This window comes from Drosophila nasuta, chromosome X (genome assembly GCF_023558535.2).
Source record: "Drosophila nasuta strain 15112-1781.00 chromosome X, ASM2355853v1, whole genome shotgun sequence".
NCBI lineage: Eukaryota > Metazoa > Arthropoda > Insecta > Diptera > Drosophilidae > Drosophila > Drosophila nasuta.
This window is the reverse complement of record NC_083459.1, coordinates 14,461,118-14,482,182: the sequence shown is the minus strand read 5'-3', so window position 1 is coordinate 14,482,182 and position 21,065 is coordinate 14,461,118. Positions and strand designations below refer to the sequence as shown.

The 21,065-nt window shown below is 36.1% G+C and overlaps 1 protein-coding gene across 5 annotated transcripts in view; it reads left to right on the top strand.

The window, feature by feature from the left end:
- LOC132796759 (protein sprint) overlaps positions 1–21,065 on the top strand; it is a 139,114-nt gene that overhangs the window by 40,970 nt on the left and 77,079 nt on the right. The window contains exon 1 of one of the 5 annotated variants that reach the window (XM_060808024.1): positions 15,874–16,006. The exons of 3 other annotated variants lie outside the window; for them this stretch is intronic. In XM_060808024.1, the coding sequence (XP_060664007.1) occupies positions 15,954–16,006 (53 nt within the window). In that variant the 5' untranslated portion in view covers positions 15,874–15,953. Of the gene's footprint in view, positions 1–15,873; positions 16,007–21,065 lie in introns of those variants that run through there. One more of the 5 variants, XM_060808027.1, reaches the window with a different exon arrangement.

The following is a 21,065-nucleotide window of genomic DNA, read 5'->3' as shown; positions in this document are numbered from 1 at the left end:
GAAGCTTAGGTTTGAGGTACCTAAGGTTATTTGAAGGACTTTCTAGCAAACCTCAACATGAGATCTAAGTTTCTGAATCTCAAAAGCTTAAGCCTGAGGAGGCCCTAGACATCATAAATCTCAGCAACTGTCAAGAAGCTATTAAGGTTGCTCGAAGAGCTTCAGAACTGCTCGAGGAATTTACAAGAACCTCTAATTCTGCTGCAAATGAGGTACATCACATAGGTACTCAAGGAGCTAAGCCTTACTATTCCAATGTTCGTCTAAACATTTCTGAACTTAGTAACTGCCAAGGCGATAGAAATTTAAACGATTTAAGCTGAAAATCACATCTTTAAAACATAGTCCTAATGGATGAGAATAAACAATAAACAAGCCAACTTAAAATAGGAAATCAAAAAGCGTTAACTAAGGACCTAAGTTAAATAAACATTCCACTCCAACTGCTAAACCATTAAGCACTTGTGTTCTGACATTCAAAAGTCAAGCAAGTGTTGTGGAAATCGCTGGCATCATTTGAATTGTGAATGTCATGAGATCAATCAAAGAAGTGGGGAGAACTTGGATAGCTTCCCATTCCTTCGCTTTTTTTTTGGATCCCTTCTCACAGCTGGCAGCGTAAAACGCTTTTCACTTTTGTGTGTCGAAACATAATCCAAAGTTGTATCTATTTACATATTTATCTGCATGTGGTGGCCCCTCCGTAAAAAGAAGTGAGAAAGAAAGAAAGAGGTGTGTAAATTTCCAGAGTTGGGGAAAGGAGACTGTCAGGGGTGCGCTACGTGCCGGGAGGCTGACTCTTTAACTGCTTATGGGTTAGATTTATAGTCACGGCTTTTATTTATGTCACTTTGCCTTGTCTTCGCAGGACACTCACACTTGCTGTCTCACTCGCACTCTCCTTGCTCTCTCTCTCGCTCTCTCTCTCGCACTCAGAGTCAGACATTGAAGCTCGTATTTATTTTGCGGTTTAGCATATCGTTGGCTAGAAGTTCAAACCATATACTAGCGGGCACCCGTTGCATAAAATCAATTTCTTGTTGCCTCGTTCCGCACGTCGATGATGAGCCTGCAAGTGTGTTGCAAGTGCGTCTCGATGCTGCCCCAGCTGTGTCTGTGTCTCTCTCTGTCTGCGTGTGTATGTGTGGCAGGGTTGCTGCTAGAGGGTTTGCCTTGCCTTGGTGGCACATTTTGCGCCCAGCCACGCGCTGTCTTGCATATTTAAGTTACCCCATGTTCCACTTGCCACTTGCTACTTGCCACTTGCCACTTGCTGCTTGTTACTTGCCACGTCCGGTTTTTGCCTAGAAATTTCCGTTCAGTTGTTTTTGGCTCTTGTTACCTGTTTGTTCGTGCTATGGGCGAACGCTTTGCTTCATTAGAGTGTTATCTATATCTGGAATATACTATATATTCTATATATAGACTACATTTTCCTGCATTCATTTCCGCTCATTTTCCGTGGCTTTTCCGCTGCCCTGCTTTATGAACTGTGAATTCTGGCGTGTCCTTTATTAATGAAGTCCAAAGGTTGTTTTACTCTCTATGTATATCTGTGTCTCTTTCTACCCGCCATCTCTTTCTCTTTCTCGCTCTTGCTGTCTTTGGCAATTAGCAAAATGTGTGAATATTTTGTGCTAATTTCCGTTTAATTGTTTAATATGTTGTTTGCACTTTCCATTAGCATCTTTTCCGTTTGCCTCATTGTTGCTACAATTATTGCTTCATCCGCTTAACTCCAACTCCCCCTCCCCTCCTCTCTTCTTTCCCTCCTCCCCACACTTTGGCTAATTGTGTGAAGTGTTAGCCAAGTGCCGAGCATTTTCGTAAAGGGGTTGCTCAGTCTCGATTGTCTTAAGGGTTTGAGGGCGTTGACAGCATAAACATAAACAGCGAAAAATATTGACGAGTAGCAAGTGTGAACGACTTGATGACACTGCGCAGTCGAAAGTTGAGCTAAAAATACAGTCAAAGTTATGTATTTGAGTATAATGATATTTTTTAGGATTTTTAGCTGTTGGAAAAGTTAGTTACGAAAGGGGAGTTTCAAGATGTGTGAACTATGAACTATAGCGTTAATGACTAAATATTCCCTGACATAGTTGAGCATGCTTTTCTATAAAAAAAAAGCTATTTGGGGAACTAAACTAAATAGTTATGAAATTAGTAAATCAATTTAGGATGTCCAGAAAGTCTGAGTTGATTAAAGAAATGCGAAAACTAAACATTATTTGTGTATTAAATACTACAAATTGTGTACTTAGTATTTATATTTGGTAAGAAATACTAAATTAAGATAAAATACCAAATACTAAAAATTTAATGCTCAGTATTATTATTTGGCATTGAAAAGTATATTTTCGGGTTTTTATTAGAGAGATTTTACTACTGCACATTTTCATTCAAGAAGAGAACAAATTTTATTTAAATACTAAATGTTAAATACCAAACATAAATATTAAGTACAAACTTTGAGTACTAAATAAACCTAATATTGAGATAACAAGTATTATTAGCTATTCTTAAACATTGCTAAGTTAGTTCGCTCAATCTTTAATCCTATTGATTCTGACCTTGGTTTATTTCGTCATATGTATTTCCCTTTTAATTCACAATTCGATAGATCGGCTGTAATTTTAAAGCTTAGAATACAGCTTTAGGATTTAAATTTACTAAAACGAAAGCTGGAATGCTAGGAGATAATTTTTTAGATTTCAATTAAGAAATTGTAGCTCTAAGAATAGCTGTAACAATAATAGCATAATCTAGTGATATATTAGATATTTAACAAATGGTTGTAGTATATTTTTTAGTATATAATATTATGTATATTGTGAATATATTTTGTATAGTGTGTAGTAGATATTTTACAATTAGTTCTAAGAATAAATCTAACAATAATAGCATCACTTAATATATATTAAATATTTAACAGACAGTTGTAGTATATATTTATTATTTAGTATTTTTTATAGTATATAGTAGATATTTTACAATTAGTTCTAAGAATAAGATTACCAACAATAGCATAATTTAATATATATTAGATATTTAACAGATAGTTGTAGTATATTTTTTAGTATATAATATTGTGTATATTGTGAATATATTGGTGTAGTATAAATTTAGTATTTTTTATAGGGTGTAGTAAATATTTTACAATTAGTTCTAAGAATAACTCTAAGAACAATAGCATAACTTACAAATATATTAGATATTTAAAAGATAGTTGTAGTATTTATTTAGCAATATAGTATTTTGCATAGTGTATAGTAGATATTTTACAAGGCTTTAAAGTCGAGTCACCGATGAGTGGCTTGCTTGAAGTTGCCTGGTCAAGTGACAAGTGTCGCATTGAGTGGACAGTGGCAAATGTCTTGTCAAGTAGCCACTTAACCAAAAGACAGAGATAGAAAGGCAGAATGAAAGAGAGAGAGAGAGAGGGTGAAATAGGCTTAGCAATAGAGAGATGGAAAGAAAGAGAGAGATAGAGAGAGAAAGAGAGATGAAGCTGTGTGAGGATTATTAGCTGACTAGCGAGGTTAATCCTAGCGCTGGAAATGTTGCAGCTGCGCTTAGCATGACAGGCGCGATTCGAACATGAAGAAGGAGCAGCATTAATATTGCGGGCAGCGAGGGGAATGCACACACACACACACACACACACACAGACAACTACACAGAGCTCTTAACTAATTTAAAGCATTTTAATGGTCTCGCTGCTCAAGTCAAACTAATTCCGGGAGCTACGCAACGCAACTGCAAATCCCGCCATAAATGTGGCGCCGCGCCACGCCTCCCCGCCCCCGCCCTTCTGCGACGCCCCCGCCTTCCTCAGACAACCACAGAGCCGCAGCTTGAAGCTCGACAAGGAGTTTGGCAAGAAAACTTTCAATTGTTCCCTTTCGCTGGCAACTCGGTCGGTAATAGAATAAAGTTTACACCATGGGAATTCCGACTGTTGTTTTTCAAAACTCCCACCTGACTGCCACGCCCCCCACCATACGAAGAGCAGGCACATAAAAAGCACATAGATCTTGAGACTTTCGTTTGGCGGCGCGCTCTTCTTGTAATCCACTCAGCCTCAGACTTTAGACTGGCCTACCTTAGTCACCCCCTCCCTTTTCCCCTTCCCCTCGTCACCGAAAAACACCCTGTATATACATATGTATGACAGTTGGCATGGGGCAAACATTTTGCCGGAATTCGTAATCGTAATCCAGGCGAAACGCTAAGATGTTTATAGCCTCTTGCAGAAGGTATTTCAACGATGTGGCATGTAGCATATTTGCATTTACACTTCACACACTCACACACACACGCACATTCTTTTTACACATTTCTTGCAAAAGACATTCACGATTGTAGCGCACACATATATCAGGAAGATATATCCTAACTTGATGCCTTGATTTGCTTTATTTGCCGCGCGTTCTCTTCTCTTCTTTTTTTAATACATCTTAATGGCATTTTAAATGGGATAACTCTAGCGCAAGCTGTGAAGTTCTTTATTTATTTCACACATTTGTGTTTTCTTTTATTTTTGATATATTTTTGTTTTCTATTTATGATTATTATTGGGTAATTGTAAATAGTTCAAAACTGGTTCTAAAAAAAATAAAATACTATTCTTAATAGTTCTAGTTTTTATTCAAAAACATTTTTGTGTCTTTTCAGCAAATTTTTGTATTAGTAATTGTTGATTCTTATGTGGGACATTTCTGAATAGACCTAAACGGTATTGTTTCTTTGTTATTAGATGGTATTTAATGAATAGCAATAAACTAATAAGAAGTTTTAAAATGTTGAAATATAAAATGTTTTTTACCGATTTAATAAACTTTATCACAATTTAACTATGTATTTTACGAAAGTTTTTATAAAATCTACCCATAGGATCGTTATTTATGTATTATTTTGATATACGAATATATATCTAAGCCTTTGTTTGGTATATTGATATATTATTGCACTTAAAATATACCGTGAATACCATTTGGTATATTTTAAATGGAATAGTCTATCAATATACCAAATATACAATGAATACCATATATTTAAAGTACCATGACTATCATTTGGTATATTTGGAATGTAATACGAAAATATATAGAAGATATATTGAATAGTATATCATTCAATCATCAATACCATATGGTATATTGATATACCAAACAAAAGCTTCGATATATTTTTTTTAGTTTTTTGATGGTATATTTCATGTTCAACATTTAACTTTAACGGTCTTACTATTTCCATTACAACTTTATATTATGACCCTTCAAACTGAAAAATTGTTCATATGCTATCTGTAATATATGTACATAGATCTGCGACAAGTTCCAAACACACTTTACAATCCATCAATCACTTGATAAAGATCACAAAAATCCAGATCAACTGCAATCATAAGAATAATTGAAATTTATCTACGATTTCTGTGGGACATTTTCCACTTGAAATGTAGTTAAAGTTAAAGTGTTAAGTTGAGTTATTCACTTATGCAGTTTATTCATTTCGCTTGTATCAGATGACAGTCATTATATAATCGCGCAATTTGCTTGATCGAGTTTCAAGGGCAACGTCAAGCCAAATAAAAGAAAATTCAGTCAAAAGAAAGAAGCAAAAAATATTTCGCAGCTTTGTTTCATACATAAAGATGTCTGTGTGTGTGTGTGTGTGTGTGCAGCTCCCGCGCTTGAGACTCACCTACTTATGGCGCCTGCTGTCGTCTCTGTTGTCTGCTTATTGCTTTTATTTATTTACTAGACATAACTGCCTGCCTCTTGCCTCCCCTTCCCCTCTTCCGCCCACCTCTCACTCTCTCACACTCATTTTGCTCTCAGTCATTTACACTGAACACAGCCGTTTGCTGTTTGCCGTCTGCGTCGTCTTTTGATTTGTTGTTGCTTTTGTCGTCGTCGTCGTCGTCGCAGTCGCAGTCGCGACGGCTGCGTCGCAGGTGTTGCTGCGTTCATTTTTGTGGTGTTTATGTCAAAATGTGGCATTTTATGTGCCGCGCTTAAAAGTATGCAAAATGTTTTGTCTCTCGTTGCTTGTGGGTGCTTGTCTCGACTAAGGCATAAAACAAGAGCGCGCTTAAAAGTAGGCAACACACATATTTTTATCACAAATTTTTATATGCATGCCGCACGGCGTTTTTGCCCGCCCTCGGGAGGCGTCATGTGGGCAGGGGGGAGGGTGTGAGGGATGGATGCCTGCTGGCTGCGGCAATCAATATGCCAACTGTCCATTGATTGGATTTTGATTTGCTTGGCGCCCTCTCCTCCACAAGTCAGTCACAGTGTGTGATTAGGAGGAGTTCGTTCGAGTCCCGGGGCCATAAAACTAATCAAGTTTAAATGCGAGTTGAGCATTAAACGTTAAGCTGCTTTAATGGACACACACACACACCAACACACACACACACACTCTTAGAGTGAGTCACTAATTAAGTAATTACATTTCGCTCATTAAACGCGTCGGAGGAAATTCAACTTCAATTTGACTTGATGCTGTCTTTTCTAAGACTCATTCGCTCTTGCTCACTCCCGCTGTCTTCCCTAGCCACACACACGCACTCACACACACACACACATTCAGAGTTCGCAAGTTTAATGCTACACATCCTTTGGCCCCCGTCTTGCCTTGTCTTTTTACATCAATCGATTGAATCGACGACGCTTAAATATTAATGATAAAATGAACCAAACGGTGGCAGCAAGTGGCGCCCTTTCATTCCTCCCCCTCCCCCCTCATCACCATCAGCATCATCGTCATGTTGTGTTGTTGTGTACGCGAAGCTGCTGCGACGCATTTCATAAGCAGCATCAAAAGTTTTGCGCAGTTTCTGCGATGACTCATGTCGGCCAATTCACATTTAGCGCTGTCCTCCAAGTCGACTTTGACATCACCTGCAACCAAACTACATATTTAAGCAGCTTTGCAGAGCTCATAAAGCTTTTAAGCTACTCTTCAATGCAAGCTTTTGCTTTAGAATACTTTTCAACAAGTGAACTGGATTAATCAAAAAGAATTGCTGCAAGTTTTAGAATACTTTTCGATAATTAAACTAGATAAATACAAGAGAAAAAGTATTTTTTTTTTCAACTTTGTAAGCTCTGTTTTCTGGTCAGCTCTGCTTAGTAAACTTAGTAAGCTGTAGTAAATCGAAAGCTTTCTATTAACTAATTAATTCTTAAATTAGAACGCAAATAGAATTCAAAATCGTTAAATTGTTATTTATAGAATAATTTCCAAAGCATTTGAAAGCTGAACAGCTTATTACAAAAGCTTGAAAATACATATGTATAAGTTACATTTAAGTTGCGTTATGACCTTTCATGAAAAATCGTTTGGCTCAGTTTGCCAAATTACTGTTAAATATGATAAAGAGCTTTAAACAGCTTTAATAATAAACTTTAATCAACCTCTATATTGACTAAACAATTCTTCAATTTGAACTCAATAAGATGTTATGTTTAAGATGTTTAAGATGTTTATCTTAAATTGTTAAATAGTATATATAGAAAATTTTCTGAAGCTTTCAAGGTGATTTTAATCCACAACTAAACTTTGAAAAAGTTAATCTAAAGCACTTAAAAATACATACAATCAACTGTTACGTAGAATGATGAGCTTAAATGAGAACGCTTTCGAAAAAGTTAAGTATAATAAAAAGCTTTAAACAGCTTTAATAGTAATGATAATTTGTAATAATAATTATGAGCTTTAATCAAAACATTTTCGATTAAGTTGCAAACGATGTAGAGCTTTAAGCAGTTTTAATGACATTGATAGAGAAAGAGAGAGATATAGAGAGTGAAAAGGCAAGACAAACAAAGCTTGTGGTCGTTGAATTCATCACAAATATGCCTCATTAGATTGAGTGTAGGCGAGCGAAAAGCGAAAAACCAAACTAAAACCCAAAAAGGCGAAAGCGTTAGGAAAATATCAGACACCATAATTAACTAGCTCATAACGCACACAAAATGACGACGTACCGAAAAAGTGAAAAAGTAAAAAAATTAAAAAAGCAGGCAACAAAGGGCGAATTGCAGCGAGGCAGCTGAAGAAAGCTGAAGAGTGGTGAAGAAAGGGAAAGAAAGGGGAAGAAAGGGGAAGAAAGGGGAAGAAAGGAAGGCAGCCAGTTGCCAGATGCTGACGCTGTCGGCCAACTTTTGTGTGTGTTAGCCTCACGTTGTTGCAACTGGAGTGGGCGTGGCACTTACATTGGATAATTTTTTGGCAGCAGACGCCAAAAATTCAGCAGCCTTTTTTTTTTGCGCTCGTTCTTTTTGTTGCTGAAGGAAAAATTGCAAAAGCCGTGCACTGAAGTGCTTTAAAAAGATAAAAGCCATTTATCACGCGCGCACACTCGCACACACATGAAGAAAGAGAGAGAGGGAGATAGAAGAGCATTGTCAGGTGGCGCAGGATATGGAATTCAGAATCCAGACACGCGTGCCGCAACGCATTCTCATTGAACTGAATAATCCCGGCAAGAAATTTAAGAGCAACGCGAGAAAGGTTTTAGTCAAGACGAAGCTGGCATATTCTATCTCTAACTCAAGATAAGAAACAAAAATTTAGAATTAAGATATTTAAAAAAAAAAACAAGTAAGAAAGTTACAGTCAAGTGTACTCGACTGTGAAATACCCGATAACCATTTTGAATATATGTAAAACATTTTTTTTTTATTATTATTTTTAAAATATACCAAATCTATAGAACATAAAATACTTAAAATATACCATAGGCTATATTTGATATATTGGAAGTACTAAATATACCAGATTGTCATAGAAAGCTACTAAGACACGTAGTAAGTTGGCGTTTTTGCCCATACAAATGTATTTCTTTAATAACTTCGACAATTTTTATCTGATCGCAACCAAATATTTGTAGCTAAAAGAAAATTTCAAGAATTTTCAATAATTTAAAACGAAACTCTAAAGGTTCTTCCTTAATTTGTTATGTCAACTATGCTGAAACTACAAAAATAATTTGTGCAAATTGCATAATGCAATCAAACAACTCCAAGGCATTTTCCAGTTTAAGCTAAAATAAATTTGCTTATTAACGAACTTCGTTATTGTTAATATAGAAAGTTTTGTAAGTTTTGTATATAAACAATTTTTTAAAAATTGTATTCAATTTTATCCTTAGCTTTGGTTACTTTTCCAAATTTAGGCGTTTCCTATTCTCTGAATGCGTTTGTAAATAGATCTCAAACATTTTTTTTAGTACTGAATTAAATTTAATACTGAATGAGCTTTTATTAATGTTACCATTTTCGAGTAGAGCAACAATTACAAAAAAAGAGCTTTCAAATTTGATTGATTTGCTAAATTTAGGCGTTTTCGATTCTTGGAATGCGTTTGTAAATAGGTCTCAAACACTTTTTTAATACTGAATTGAATTTAACACTGAATGAGCTTTTATTAATGTCACCATTTTCGAGTAGAGCAACAATTACGAAAAAAAGGGCTTTCAAATTTGACTGATTTGCTAAATTTAGTCGATTTCGATTCTTGGAATGTGTTTGTAACTAAGCTTTCTTAAAACTGAATTGTATTTAGTTGAGTTTTTATTCCTTTCACAATCAGTCTCTATATCACAGCATACCCTGCATCTGCATCTGTCTGCTTTTAGAGGGCATTGCTAAGCCAACTCAAACTCGAAACTCGTCGCATTTGAAGCAAGTTTCAAGCAGCTTTCCGCTTGGTTGTTTCCCATTCCCGCAATGCGCCGCGTGTTCGCAACGCACACGCAGCTGCTAAGCCGCTTAGCCGATCAGCAGCCATTAGGCAGCGACCTGTCTAAACCGCACCCCAAATACCCTAACTACCTGTCACCCCCCTGTCACCCCACCCCCCAAGCATACACACTCCGTTCAATCGGGCAATCGCGCTGACTGACCGCCCAGCGTGTGTAATAATCTTTGCTTGGGTCTCTGATAATTTCGCAGCCTAAAAGCATGCAACAGTTTTTAGGTTTAGGTTTCGCTTTTATTTATACATGCGGCTTGGCAGTGCACGTAGCAAAAGTTAGCCAAGTCATAAACCAGTTTTTCAATTTGTAATGCAAACGGCGCAGAAAAAGACAGCTTGTTGCGAATTGAGCTAACTCGAGTTATACACACCCTGTAAGTGCTGCGAAGGCGGGACATTTTTTGGCAAATGTGAAAATATAACTACATACTTGTTGTAAGGGGAAATTACTTGAAATGTATTTGTAAAATAGAATTTATATTAAATACGAAGAGAAATACATATAAATATGTGTATATAAACATTTAAGATTTGTCTCTCTCTGTGCCAGTTTTTTACATTTTTAATGATTTTTAATTTATATTTTCTTTTATTTTCTTTCATTCCAGGTGAGTCATGTGCCAATATAAACATTTATCTAACTACAGGTATAAATTATAGCATTATACTAAACTAATTTTTATGTACTTTTTACTACCCTTTGTAAAATTGGCCCTACAGGGTATGCGCATAAAAAAGGTTTTTCTTTTTCTGCTTCGTTTTTTTTTTTGTGTGCAAATGGTATTGAAAACTTTGCGTAGTTGTGTGTGTGTGTTGTGAGGGATCGAGCCGTGTCGTAAATAAGCAACAACTACAACGATAAGTGTGAGAGTTAGAATGCCAGAGCACTTTTGGTTTTCGCTTCCTTTGAATGCAATGGCGGCCACTAAATTTGGCACCGGCAGCAGCAGCGACGCAACGCCGACAGCGACGCCGACGCCGGCAGCGACAGCGGTTTTTATCGCATTCGCGTGTCTGGCATGCATGCTTCACTTATGCCAATACACAAACCCATTCCACATAGACAACACAACCACAACTTGTCCTCTCTCTATCTGTCTCTCTCTCTCTCTCAGTCTCTCTCTCCTTCCCCATTGGCATTTCACTTGTGTGTTCGTCTCCCACACGCAACAAAGCTGAAAATTGCTACTTTGTACGGCGTCTCAGTTGAGTCTAGCTAGAGAAATGTGGAGTACTGGGTTAATATGTCTATCACTTTTATGGCTAGTTGGCGCTGCTAAGCACATATTAATTTCGAGAGTTATTAGTCGCTGTCGCTGTCGCTGTCGACGTCGGCGTCGCTGTCCGCGTTGTTGCCCCGCCAACAAGTGCCACACACACATTGTTGCAACTTTCGCGCATTTCGGGGCGTGTCAATTGAAGACATTTGTATTTTTGTTGCGCAAGCCAAAACCAAAATAATTGCAGCCGGGATTATGGTAATACACTCAGAGAAAACAAAGTTCTAAAATCAAGATTTTTGTCTAAAAAGTACGTCAAGAATATGGAAATCTTTTCTTATGGTAATACACTCAGAGAAAACAAAGTTCGAAAATCAAGATCAAGTCAAGAATATGGAAATCTTTTTGATTTCAAGAACATTTGATTTAAGATCGAGATTAAACAATTTTGTAACCTAAATCTCATATTTTTTATTTTATTTTGAGAATTTTTACCATTTTTCAGACTAAAGTTCTTAGTTTTCATAATTTAAGATTTGATTTCAGAAACTGGTTTAGAAACTGTTGCAAATTAACTCTACGCCAAAATACAATCCATTTTATAAAATATTTCGCTTTTTTTCAAAATATTTAAATAGTTCTTTAAGCTATGAAGTACACTGCTTACAATTTGCAAGGAATCCAAAGTTTAAGTTTCGGATAACTGTCAACCTCATAAGTTGCAGTATTTAGAATATTGGAGAAAGGTTTTAGATTATACACTCGATAAATGTCAGCTTTTTAATATGGAAAGTGTAGATATCAGAGCTGGAACTCGAATGATATGTATAGCAAATTAAATACTATAAATAAAGATTGTAAATGGAATACATTTTGTTGTATCACTATAATAATAACTTTCTAAGATAGCTTATTCCATATTCTATATATGTGTATTGTTCCCCTTTTTATTCTATATTTCTTTGTAATTATTTTTTTTTTTTTTAATTTTTTATTGTAATATTTTTTTGCCATGTATTTGTTTTTTTGATTTTGTTATATACTATCTATATCTTTAATTTTCAGTTGGCTTATATTTATGTCTATATATTTATATTAATCTATTTATCTATTACTCATACGTATTCTTTTTCTATATTTCTTGACAATTACTTTATTATTTTTTATGTATTTGTTGTTCATTTTATATAATATTTATTTATTTATTTCTTAGTTTGTCTGCATCTCTATGTTAATCTTCTTTTCTATCTATCTATTTACCATTGTTTTTATGCAATTCTTATATGATTTTATATTACTATTTCTAGTTATCTATCCATCTTAATGTCCACTTCTAATTAGTCATCTTCTATTTATCTATTTTACTATCTCTCGATTTGTTTGTCCGCTCTTTTCAATCAAGTTTATATCTATTAAACGATCTTTGCATCCAGTTCTTCTCAGTTCTCAGTTTTGGATCTGCAGCTAATTAAGTTCCCGGCGACTTTTGCAGTTCAGTGTTCAGTTTATTCACTTTATGGTTTTTTTTTTTGGTTTTGTATTGTTGAGTTGGCATTGGATGATTTGCATTTGGATCTTGTTGCATGGCTCCAGTTTCGCTTCAGTGCGGCGAAATGTCTCTCTCTCCCTCTCTCTTTCTCTTTCTCTCTTTTAGTTATGTTTTGTGGTGCGTTTCCTAGTGCGGTTGCAACGGGTTTCACCTTACCACATGCACTTGCCTCAGGGCTGCCGCACTGTTGCACTTGTTGTCAAGCATTTGATCAAGGCAATTGCAAACCTTACTTGCTGCTAGTTTTTTTTTTTTTGTTGCATTGCTCTTATTGGATTATGCGCTTTCTCTTTCACACATTTCCGCATGCGACTGCAGTAAATAGCAAGGTGGAGAGGATGGCGAAATGTGGGAGGGGGGAAAGGTGGATTGGTTTATGCCAGTTTTGCGGAAAAACCAGACCACAGCGTGGTGAAAAGCCATGTCCGTCTTGGCATGCAGTGAAAATCGCTCCGTTGTTGCTGTTGTTGTTGTTGTTGTTGTTGCTGAAGCCGGTCAAGCTGGACGTGCTTGAGAAGAGAAAGAAAGAGAGACAGGGAGAGAGAAACTGGAACTATTGCGCTGCAAATTGAATTTCCATTTAGCGGTTCCCAATAGCTAATTAATTTGCATTTTTCTTATTGCTCTTATCGATTTTTGATTGCAGTTGATTGAACCTGTGACTCAACAAATGGCTTCCTTCTGCTCTCCTCCCTCTCTTGCTTGAATTTGCTCTTGTGTGTTCTTCAAGTTTTGCTAAAACATTTCCAAATTCCATTTTCGGTCTCCTCGCACGCATGCGTCTAGTGCTCTTTTACACTCACACACTCTCTTGCAAATGTGTTGCCTGCTTTCACACACATAGCCTGGAGCTCGCTCTCCTCTCTCTGCATTTGTCGCTCTCTGGTTGTCTGTCAGCGCCTGCAATTTTCGCCTGCTTTCACACACAGCCTGGCGCTAACGCTCTCTCTCTCTCTTTTCAACCATTTGGAGCTCTCTTCGTGTGAGAGTGCGCCAATGACTTGGTGTGTCGCTTGAAAATGTCGTCGCCAGCTTCGCCTTCAGTTACTCGCAAACTTTCAATGTGAACGTTGTGCGCGCGCGGCGTTTGTTCGGTCTTCGTTCGTTGTGTGTTGTCTTCTACTATACACAGTGTTGGGCAGCCTCTGCCGCCGCCGCCTGCTGCTGCTGCGGCTGCCGCGTAATCGAAGTGTATGTGTTTTTTATTTTTTCTTAAGGTGTGTATGTGTATGTGTGTGCATGTTACCCCACCAACAAACACACACCCGCGCAGAGATCGCGACGCGACGCTTGTGATTCATTCAAATAAAGCGAATTTCGCCAGCCTCAAACATCATTTAAGTGTGGCCTTTGTTGTTGTTCTTCTTTGCTCTTGTAGTTGTCGTTGTTGCGCTGTAGCCTAACGGTAACGGTAAAGTGAGCAAGCAGCTTAAGGCCCCAGAGCCAACAATAACAAAAGACTCTTATTATTATTTTTTTTTCTTTTTTAAACTCGACACACGACAAAAACGAAGAAGCTCCAAGCAACAACAACAGCAACAACGACGAAAACATTGAAGTTCAGCAAATGAAATTTTGCAATTTATGTAATGTTTGTTTTACGATTATTGTTATTGTATGTGGCCGAGAGTTCAGCGAAGAGTTCAAAGCAAGGCAGCAGAAAGAGTTTACAAATCAATGCACAACTGTTTTTGCGCTAGGGAAATTCTATAGGGACAGTTGTAAAGAACAATTTTTGTGGGGGGATTTTCTAAAGGGAAATTATGTTAGTTACTTATTGGAAATTTTCAAGCTTAGTACACAGCTCAAGGGAAATTGTAAAGCACAATTTTTAAGTGATTTTGGTAAGGGAAATTCTATTGTATTTCCAGAGAGCATCTTTGAAACTGGATATCGGGTTTCTTTTACAATTTGCTGGCATTTTTTGTAAAATTTATTGAATTAGTTTCTTATCTCGTGGGATTTCCCAACAATGAATATTTATGCAAATGGCTATCATTCCATATATATAATGCACATTTTTGCCACGATAAGCAAGGTCATTAATCATCACAACCCTTCTGCAAAAGGGGGGAGTTGAGTGCACACAAAGCTTTCAAGCGATGAGTAAGAAGTCGTCGTAAGCACTGCAACAACCATTGTGCCTCAATTAGCGCTTCAATTAAGCTTCGTTCTAGCTAAAGAAAGGATTAATTTCGTGATCGTGTTCGTGATCGAGTTCATGAGAAGACGAAAGAAAGAAAGAACGAGGAAAAAGTGCAATTATGAAATTGAAGTTGACTAAATCAAATGAAAGGCGAGAAAAGAAGCGGGAAATTATTAATATATTGCGATCATCATTGAATTAAAGTTGTATTTTCTTTGTTCAGTGACAGTTTGAGATTTGAAAGAAGTGGAATTAATAGAGCAATAAGAATGCATACAAAATAATTTTGATACTTAAAACCAGCCTCCTGCATGATATCAAAGGAGTTACCTGTACTGATCGTTAGAATACTTTATTATATTCCAAAAAATAGCTTAAAAGTAAAAGATATTATATCTATCTAAGCTTTAAAGATTATATCCTAAAAATTTCCGTAGAATAGTTTGAAAATCATTTTGGAATATAAAATAGTGAATAATATATAATATATTATTAAAAGCAGCAATTCAAGAAAAGATAGTGTATTAAGAAATAGGTTTACATATATACTTACATATATTATATATAGAGAAGCATTGCTTAAGCTATAAACATTATATCATATAAATGTCCACAGAATAGGTTAGAAACAAAAAATAGTTGAAAATAATTTATTAAAAGTAACCATAAAAGAAGAGGTAGGGCATGACAAATCGTCAGTTTTGAGAATCTTATAAATTTTGTACTACGTCTTTACGGAAAACACTCGAAATACTTTTCTCCAGAATTCGCGTGCGAATCGTTAACAAAACGCGCCGTTTTCGACTTCGTCGTCGTCGTCGGTTTTCCGCTATTTGCAATTTTTTCTTGTTCTTTTTTTTTTGTTTGTTGGTTTGTTTACAAATTTTGCATTAAATGAAAAGAAGCCCATTAAAAGATATGTATGTGAAAGAGCTCTCTCTGGCTGTGTGTGTGTGTGTGTGTCCGGTCATATTCATGTGTGTGTGTATGTGTGTAGGCGTCTGTTGTGCTGTATAATATCGTCTGATTAGTTTAATTAAAGCGTATTTCCAATTGCATTGTGCGCAGTTTGCAGTCAGCGAACAGCACAAACTACACACACACACACTAACACACTAACACACTCACACACACAGGCAGTCAAAAGCCGAAAGTCAATAAGCAAAAGTGAAGTTAAGTGATCGTCTTGGGCGCCACTGAATCAAAAAAAAAAAAGGAAAAACGCAACATTTTCAATTTAAACACAGAACGAAAAAATCGGAAGATGACAACGACCAGCCTGGGACGACATTTTCTGGAAAAGTTCTTTCCATTTCGGTGAGTGCGGCTAAAACTGAGAAACTGCAAAAATAAGTAATGCAAAAAAAAAAAGCCAGAAAAGATAAGCAAAATACCAATGCCAAAAATAAATATGGGTCAGGCGACGAGGCCTGAAAGTTCGACAATGCTGCAACTGCAACGCGCAACGTGCAACAGGCAATTGCATCTGCCACCAAAGTGCTGTTGTCTATTTTTGTGTTCTTCCTTTTCTTTTTTGCATCTCAAGTTGCTTGTGTCACTTTGGCTGCAAATTGCAGGAAATTGTTGTTGCACAGAACTCTGATCGAGCTATCGCTGGAGTCACTAGCTATTATAGTCTCTCAGCTAGATGCACTTTAACGAACGAACAGACAGACATACAGACAGACGGACGGACAACGTTGAACTGCTTGATTAATCCCCTTTTGGTTTGGGGCCAACGTCTCCTTTAATCGCTTGCTCATTTCTCATTGAGCGTCTTCATTCTTCTCTCTCTGGCTATAAATTAAAATTGTAGCCTAGCAAAATTACACTTGAATTAATAATAATAATAAGCCTGCAACTAGTCGTTGGCATCCTCATTTATTAGTCTTTGTGGCTGAAAAATAGAGAGGCAATCCAACAGCTTTCTAGATCAGCAAAGATTGTTAACTATAAATGATTCTTCTTACAAAAAAAGACCTGTTAACAATTGAATGTAGGACTACATTAATATACCAAATATAGCCTTTGTCATATTCTATTATTTTTCAGTATATTTTCGTACTCTATGGTATATCTTCAATATATAATATTACTGTATCAATATACCAAATATATTGCTTTTTTGGTATATTCTAGTATTTTTGAGGTATATTAATTTGACTGACAATCTGGTTTGTTTTAGTACTCTATGGTATATCTTCAATATATAATATTACTGTAACAATATACCAATATATTGCTTTTTGGTATATTATAGTATTTTTGCGGTATATTAATTTAGGTATATTATATAATTCTGTACCGATATACCAGATATAGCTTTTGGCATATTCTCGTATTTTTGCGGTATATTAGTTTAGGTATATTTTTTTTACTGTGTGGTATATCTGAAATATAGTAGTATACCGATATATCCAATATATCCTTCGGTGTACTTTTGTATTTTTGCGGTATTTTAATTTGACTGACAATCTGGTATATTTTGTACTATATGGTATATTTTGAATGTAGTACTATATCGATATACTAGATATAGCTTTCAGTATATTTTTGTGGTATATTATAAAAATATCGCACTGAAATATGTAGCGGTTTAGGTTCATATTCATAAAGTTAATCCTCATTATAATTTTCTGATTACTTATTTACTTCACTCGGTTCTTTTTGGGTAATTCTTAAATTCAATTTGCAATTGATTGTAAATTTATTTTAGTCCTTAGATGAGTAGATCATTTAATTTAGTAATCCTTGGATAGATCAGTAGATCAATTCATTCAGTTCGCTTTGGGTAATTCTTGAATTTACTTAATTTAGGTTTCTTATATTAATTCATCAATTCGTTTTTAGTCCAAGCATCGCTGCTTTGCTTCTGGTCGGTCTTCGATCTTCTGCATTTTATGATCAGTTTATAGCTTTTCTCTCTTCCAGGAATAGAGTTGGCAGTTGTTTTGAGTAGAAGTCTTGCAGTTGCCGGAAGAATTGCATAAAGGAAGTCGCTGCTGCCGTTGATTGCAATCCATGATCAGCCATCGGATGCTTGTGGCATGTTGCAAGATCGCGCTAGCTGGCAAAGCTGAAAAATGATGAATGGGGCAAGCAACTAGTGCAATCGTTTGACAACCAGCGGTAGATAAAGAGACAGAGAGTTGAACGTGTTGCATCGCAAGTGGCAAGCACTGTGGCAAGTGGCAAGTGGCAGTGGCATGCTGCACTGTCGCTGTCAACCACTTGACATTTGTCATATGTGCATTTTAAATCGATCGTGTCTGCCAGTGGAATGTGCCACAGACACACCGCTGCCTGCCCGCAGCTGTAGGACGCGTGTGGCAAGCAGATGGGGCAGGGGCAAGGGCTGCGAAGACTGACTTGCTTCGTGTGTAAACAAACAACAACAAAATCGCTGGAAGCGCAATATTGGCTTTGATCGAAAGAGGGCCAAAAGTTGGCAGCTGTTGAGAAAGCATTCTCTGTCTCCCTCTCCCTCTCTCTCTCACTCTCTTTTACTTCTTGCTTCCTCGCCTTTACGCTGTTTGCGTCTTTAGCAGCTAAACGAGTCGCAGTCAACACATAATCCTTGCTGCCAGTTGGCTAATAAACATATTTTCTCATTTCGGCCAGGCTCATTACGAGACAAACCCTGCCCCACCTCCCCCACCTCTTGGTCGCCCTTTGTGTGGTGCCTTGAAGCTGCTCCAACAACAACAACCAACAACCAGCTAAGCATTTTTATCGCGTGCTATAATTGTCTGCATAACAATAACACTTTTGACATTAACAATCACCAGCAACAGCAACAGCAGCAGCAACAAAAACAACAATAACCATTATGACAACAACAATAATAAGCAAACAACAACTACAACACAAAACAATGCCATAATTTTGCACAATAAAAAGTGTTTTTCTTGATTAAATGGCGAGAGAGTGAGTGTGTGGGGAAAACTTATGAAGGGGGTAAAAAGGAAGCCATGCAAAAGATGCGAAGACCCGACGAAAACGCGTTTTGCTGTTTTTCATCTTTTATACCCATAGGGTAGAAGGTGTATAAATATACCATTTATACTGCTTGGTATATTTTCTTTCTATATACTCTTTGGTATATTTAATGTTGAATGTGGCACTATAATTACCTTTTTTCTTCTTTTATACCCATAGGGTAGAAGGTGTATAAATATACCATTTATAGTGCTTGGTATATTTTATTTCTATATACTGTTTGGTATATTTAATGTTGAATGTAGCACTATAATTACCTTTTTTCTTCTTTTTATACCTATATAGTAGGTGTAGTTTGAGTGTTATGGTATATAGATATACCAAATACTTGTTTTTGGTATTTTTTTCATTTTGAAGGTGGTACTATATCAATATACCAAATAAGCTCTCATTACAGTAATATACTCATAGAGTGGAAAATGTATTTTGAATGTAAAAGTATATAGAAATACCACATAACCTTTTTGGTATATTAATTGGGTATATTTTACTTTGATTGTAATACTATATATATATATAAGTATAGCAAATATGGCTCTCGCTATAGTAATATGGTATACTTCATTTTGATTGTAATTAGCATACCAAATATATAAATTTGTATATATTTAAGTATTTTTCAGTATATTTTAAGAATAATACCGCACTTTGGCGGTTTTTTTTTTTAAAATAGGTAATGGGTATCTCTCAGTCGAGCACACTGAACTCGTAGTTTTCTTTCTTATTTGCTTTTTTTTTGGCTTTTCCTCGAACGTCGCTTTCTCGGTGTGAAAATACCAAAAATGGCATTCGCCCATCATTTTATTGCCTTCTTTTTGCCAAGGCGGGTGAGTGGGAGTTAAGGGGGCAGGGCAGAGCACGAGTCAGTGGGGGAGACAAAGAGAGAGAGTGAGGGCAAAAGGGGGAAGTCAGTTGGTGTCAAGCGCGGGGTTAAAGAGCTGAGAGTGTTTATGAATTGTTGTCACAAAATGCGGGAAGGGGAAAGTGACAATTTGCTTGACAGTTTACACATCAAAGTACACACACACACACTTCCTCACACACACACACACACTTTTAAAGGAGTGCAATTGAAATGATATGGAAATATTTAGGGCCAAAACTGTAATTAGTTTTATCTGTGGGTTTTACTTCTAAGAAAAGAAAAGTGTACAAGATGACACATTAAGAATTGCTATTTAGATTATTCAGTTGTTTATTTAATGGCATAAGTCATTAATAGCAGTCGAGTTTTGGAATATTTTAAATGCAATACGTTAGTATAGTATATGTTGGATTAATAATATGGTATATTTTAAGATTGTTTTGTCTGTATTAAGAATGACTAGCGGGTATCTCACAGTCGAGCATATTCGACAGTAATTTCAATGCTTGCATTTAAAATACAACAACATACAGATATAGTAAATATATCCTTTGGTATATTTTAGTATTATTTGGTTTAATAATCTGGTTTATTTGTGCTGATATTGAAAATGTAGAATTTATATTTCAAGATTTCATCATTTTTAAAATTGAATTTAAATTTTAATGACATAATTCAAATATTGCTAAATTCAGAACATTTCTTTGTAATATCATTCTGAATTTCTCATTTATTCCGCTTGATTTACACTGGGAACAATGATTGTTATTATAAAACTATTTAGAAATAGCTATTTAATTCGATATCTATTCCCTGACAGTCTTTGACCTCGATCTCTTTGCTTGCTTTTCTCACAACAAGAATCGTTAAGTTTTCCCCATCGTTAATTTCAACTTTGCAACTTTTGTTAACTGCAACTTGTTGTTGTTCTTCTTCTTGCTTAAGAGCTGTCAATCAGATGTTGAGTGCAGAGTTAACATTTGATTGCCCATCCCTGGTGCATTCCGCAGATGTCCATTTTGTGATTGGAGAAAGTCCAAATTGTAATTGCCATTTTACCATTTTGCCATTTGCCATATTTGATCATTTCTCTACTCGATGCAACGCATTCGCGTGGCGCCCCCAAATGCAGCACATTCATATGTGGTCTCTGTATGTGTGTGTGTGTGTGTGTGTGTTTGCCTCATAACATTGTCGCATATGACTGAGCAACGCAAACATAATCATCATCCACATCATCATCACCATAATCATATTTTGATGCCCTAACATAAGCAAGTTATTTTCGTTTTCTTATCAATTTGGATCGTTATTATATACTGAGTGACAAATGATTCGCTTAGTCAGAGAACGGAATATACAATAGCTTATTTCATATGTGGTAACTAGGCCATCAAAATGCGGTTTATAAGCAGAACAAAGCTTAGGCAATTTTATATAAAAATAAAGCCAATTAGTAATGATAGTAAAGATAGCAAATATTTATTTATATAATAATTTATTTTATGTTTG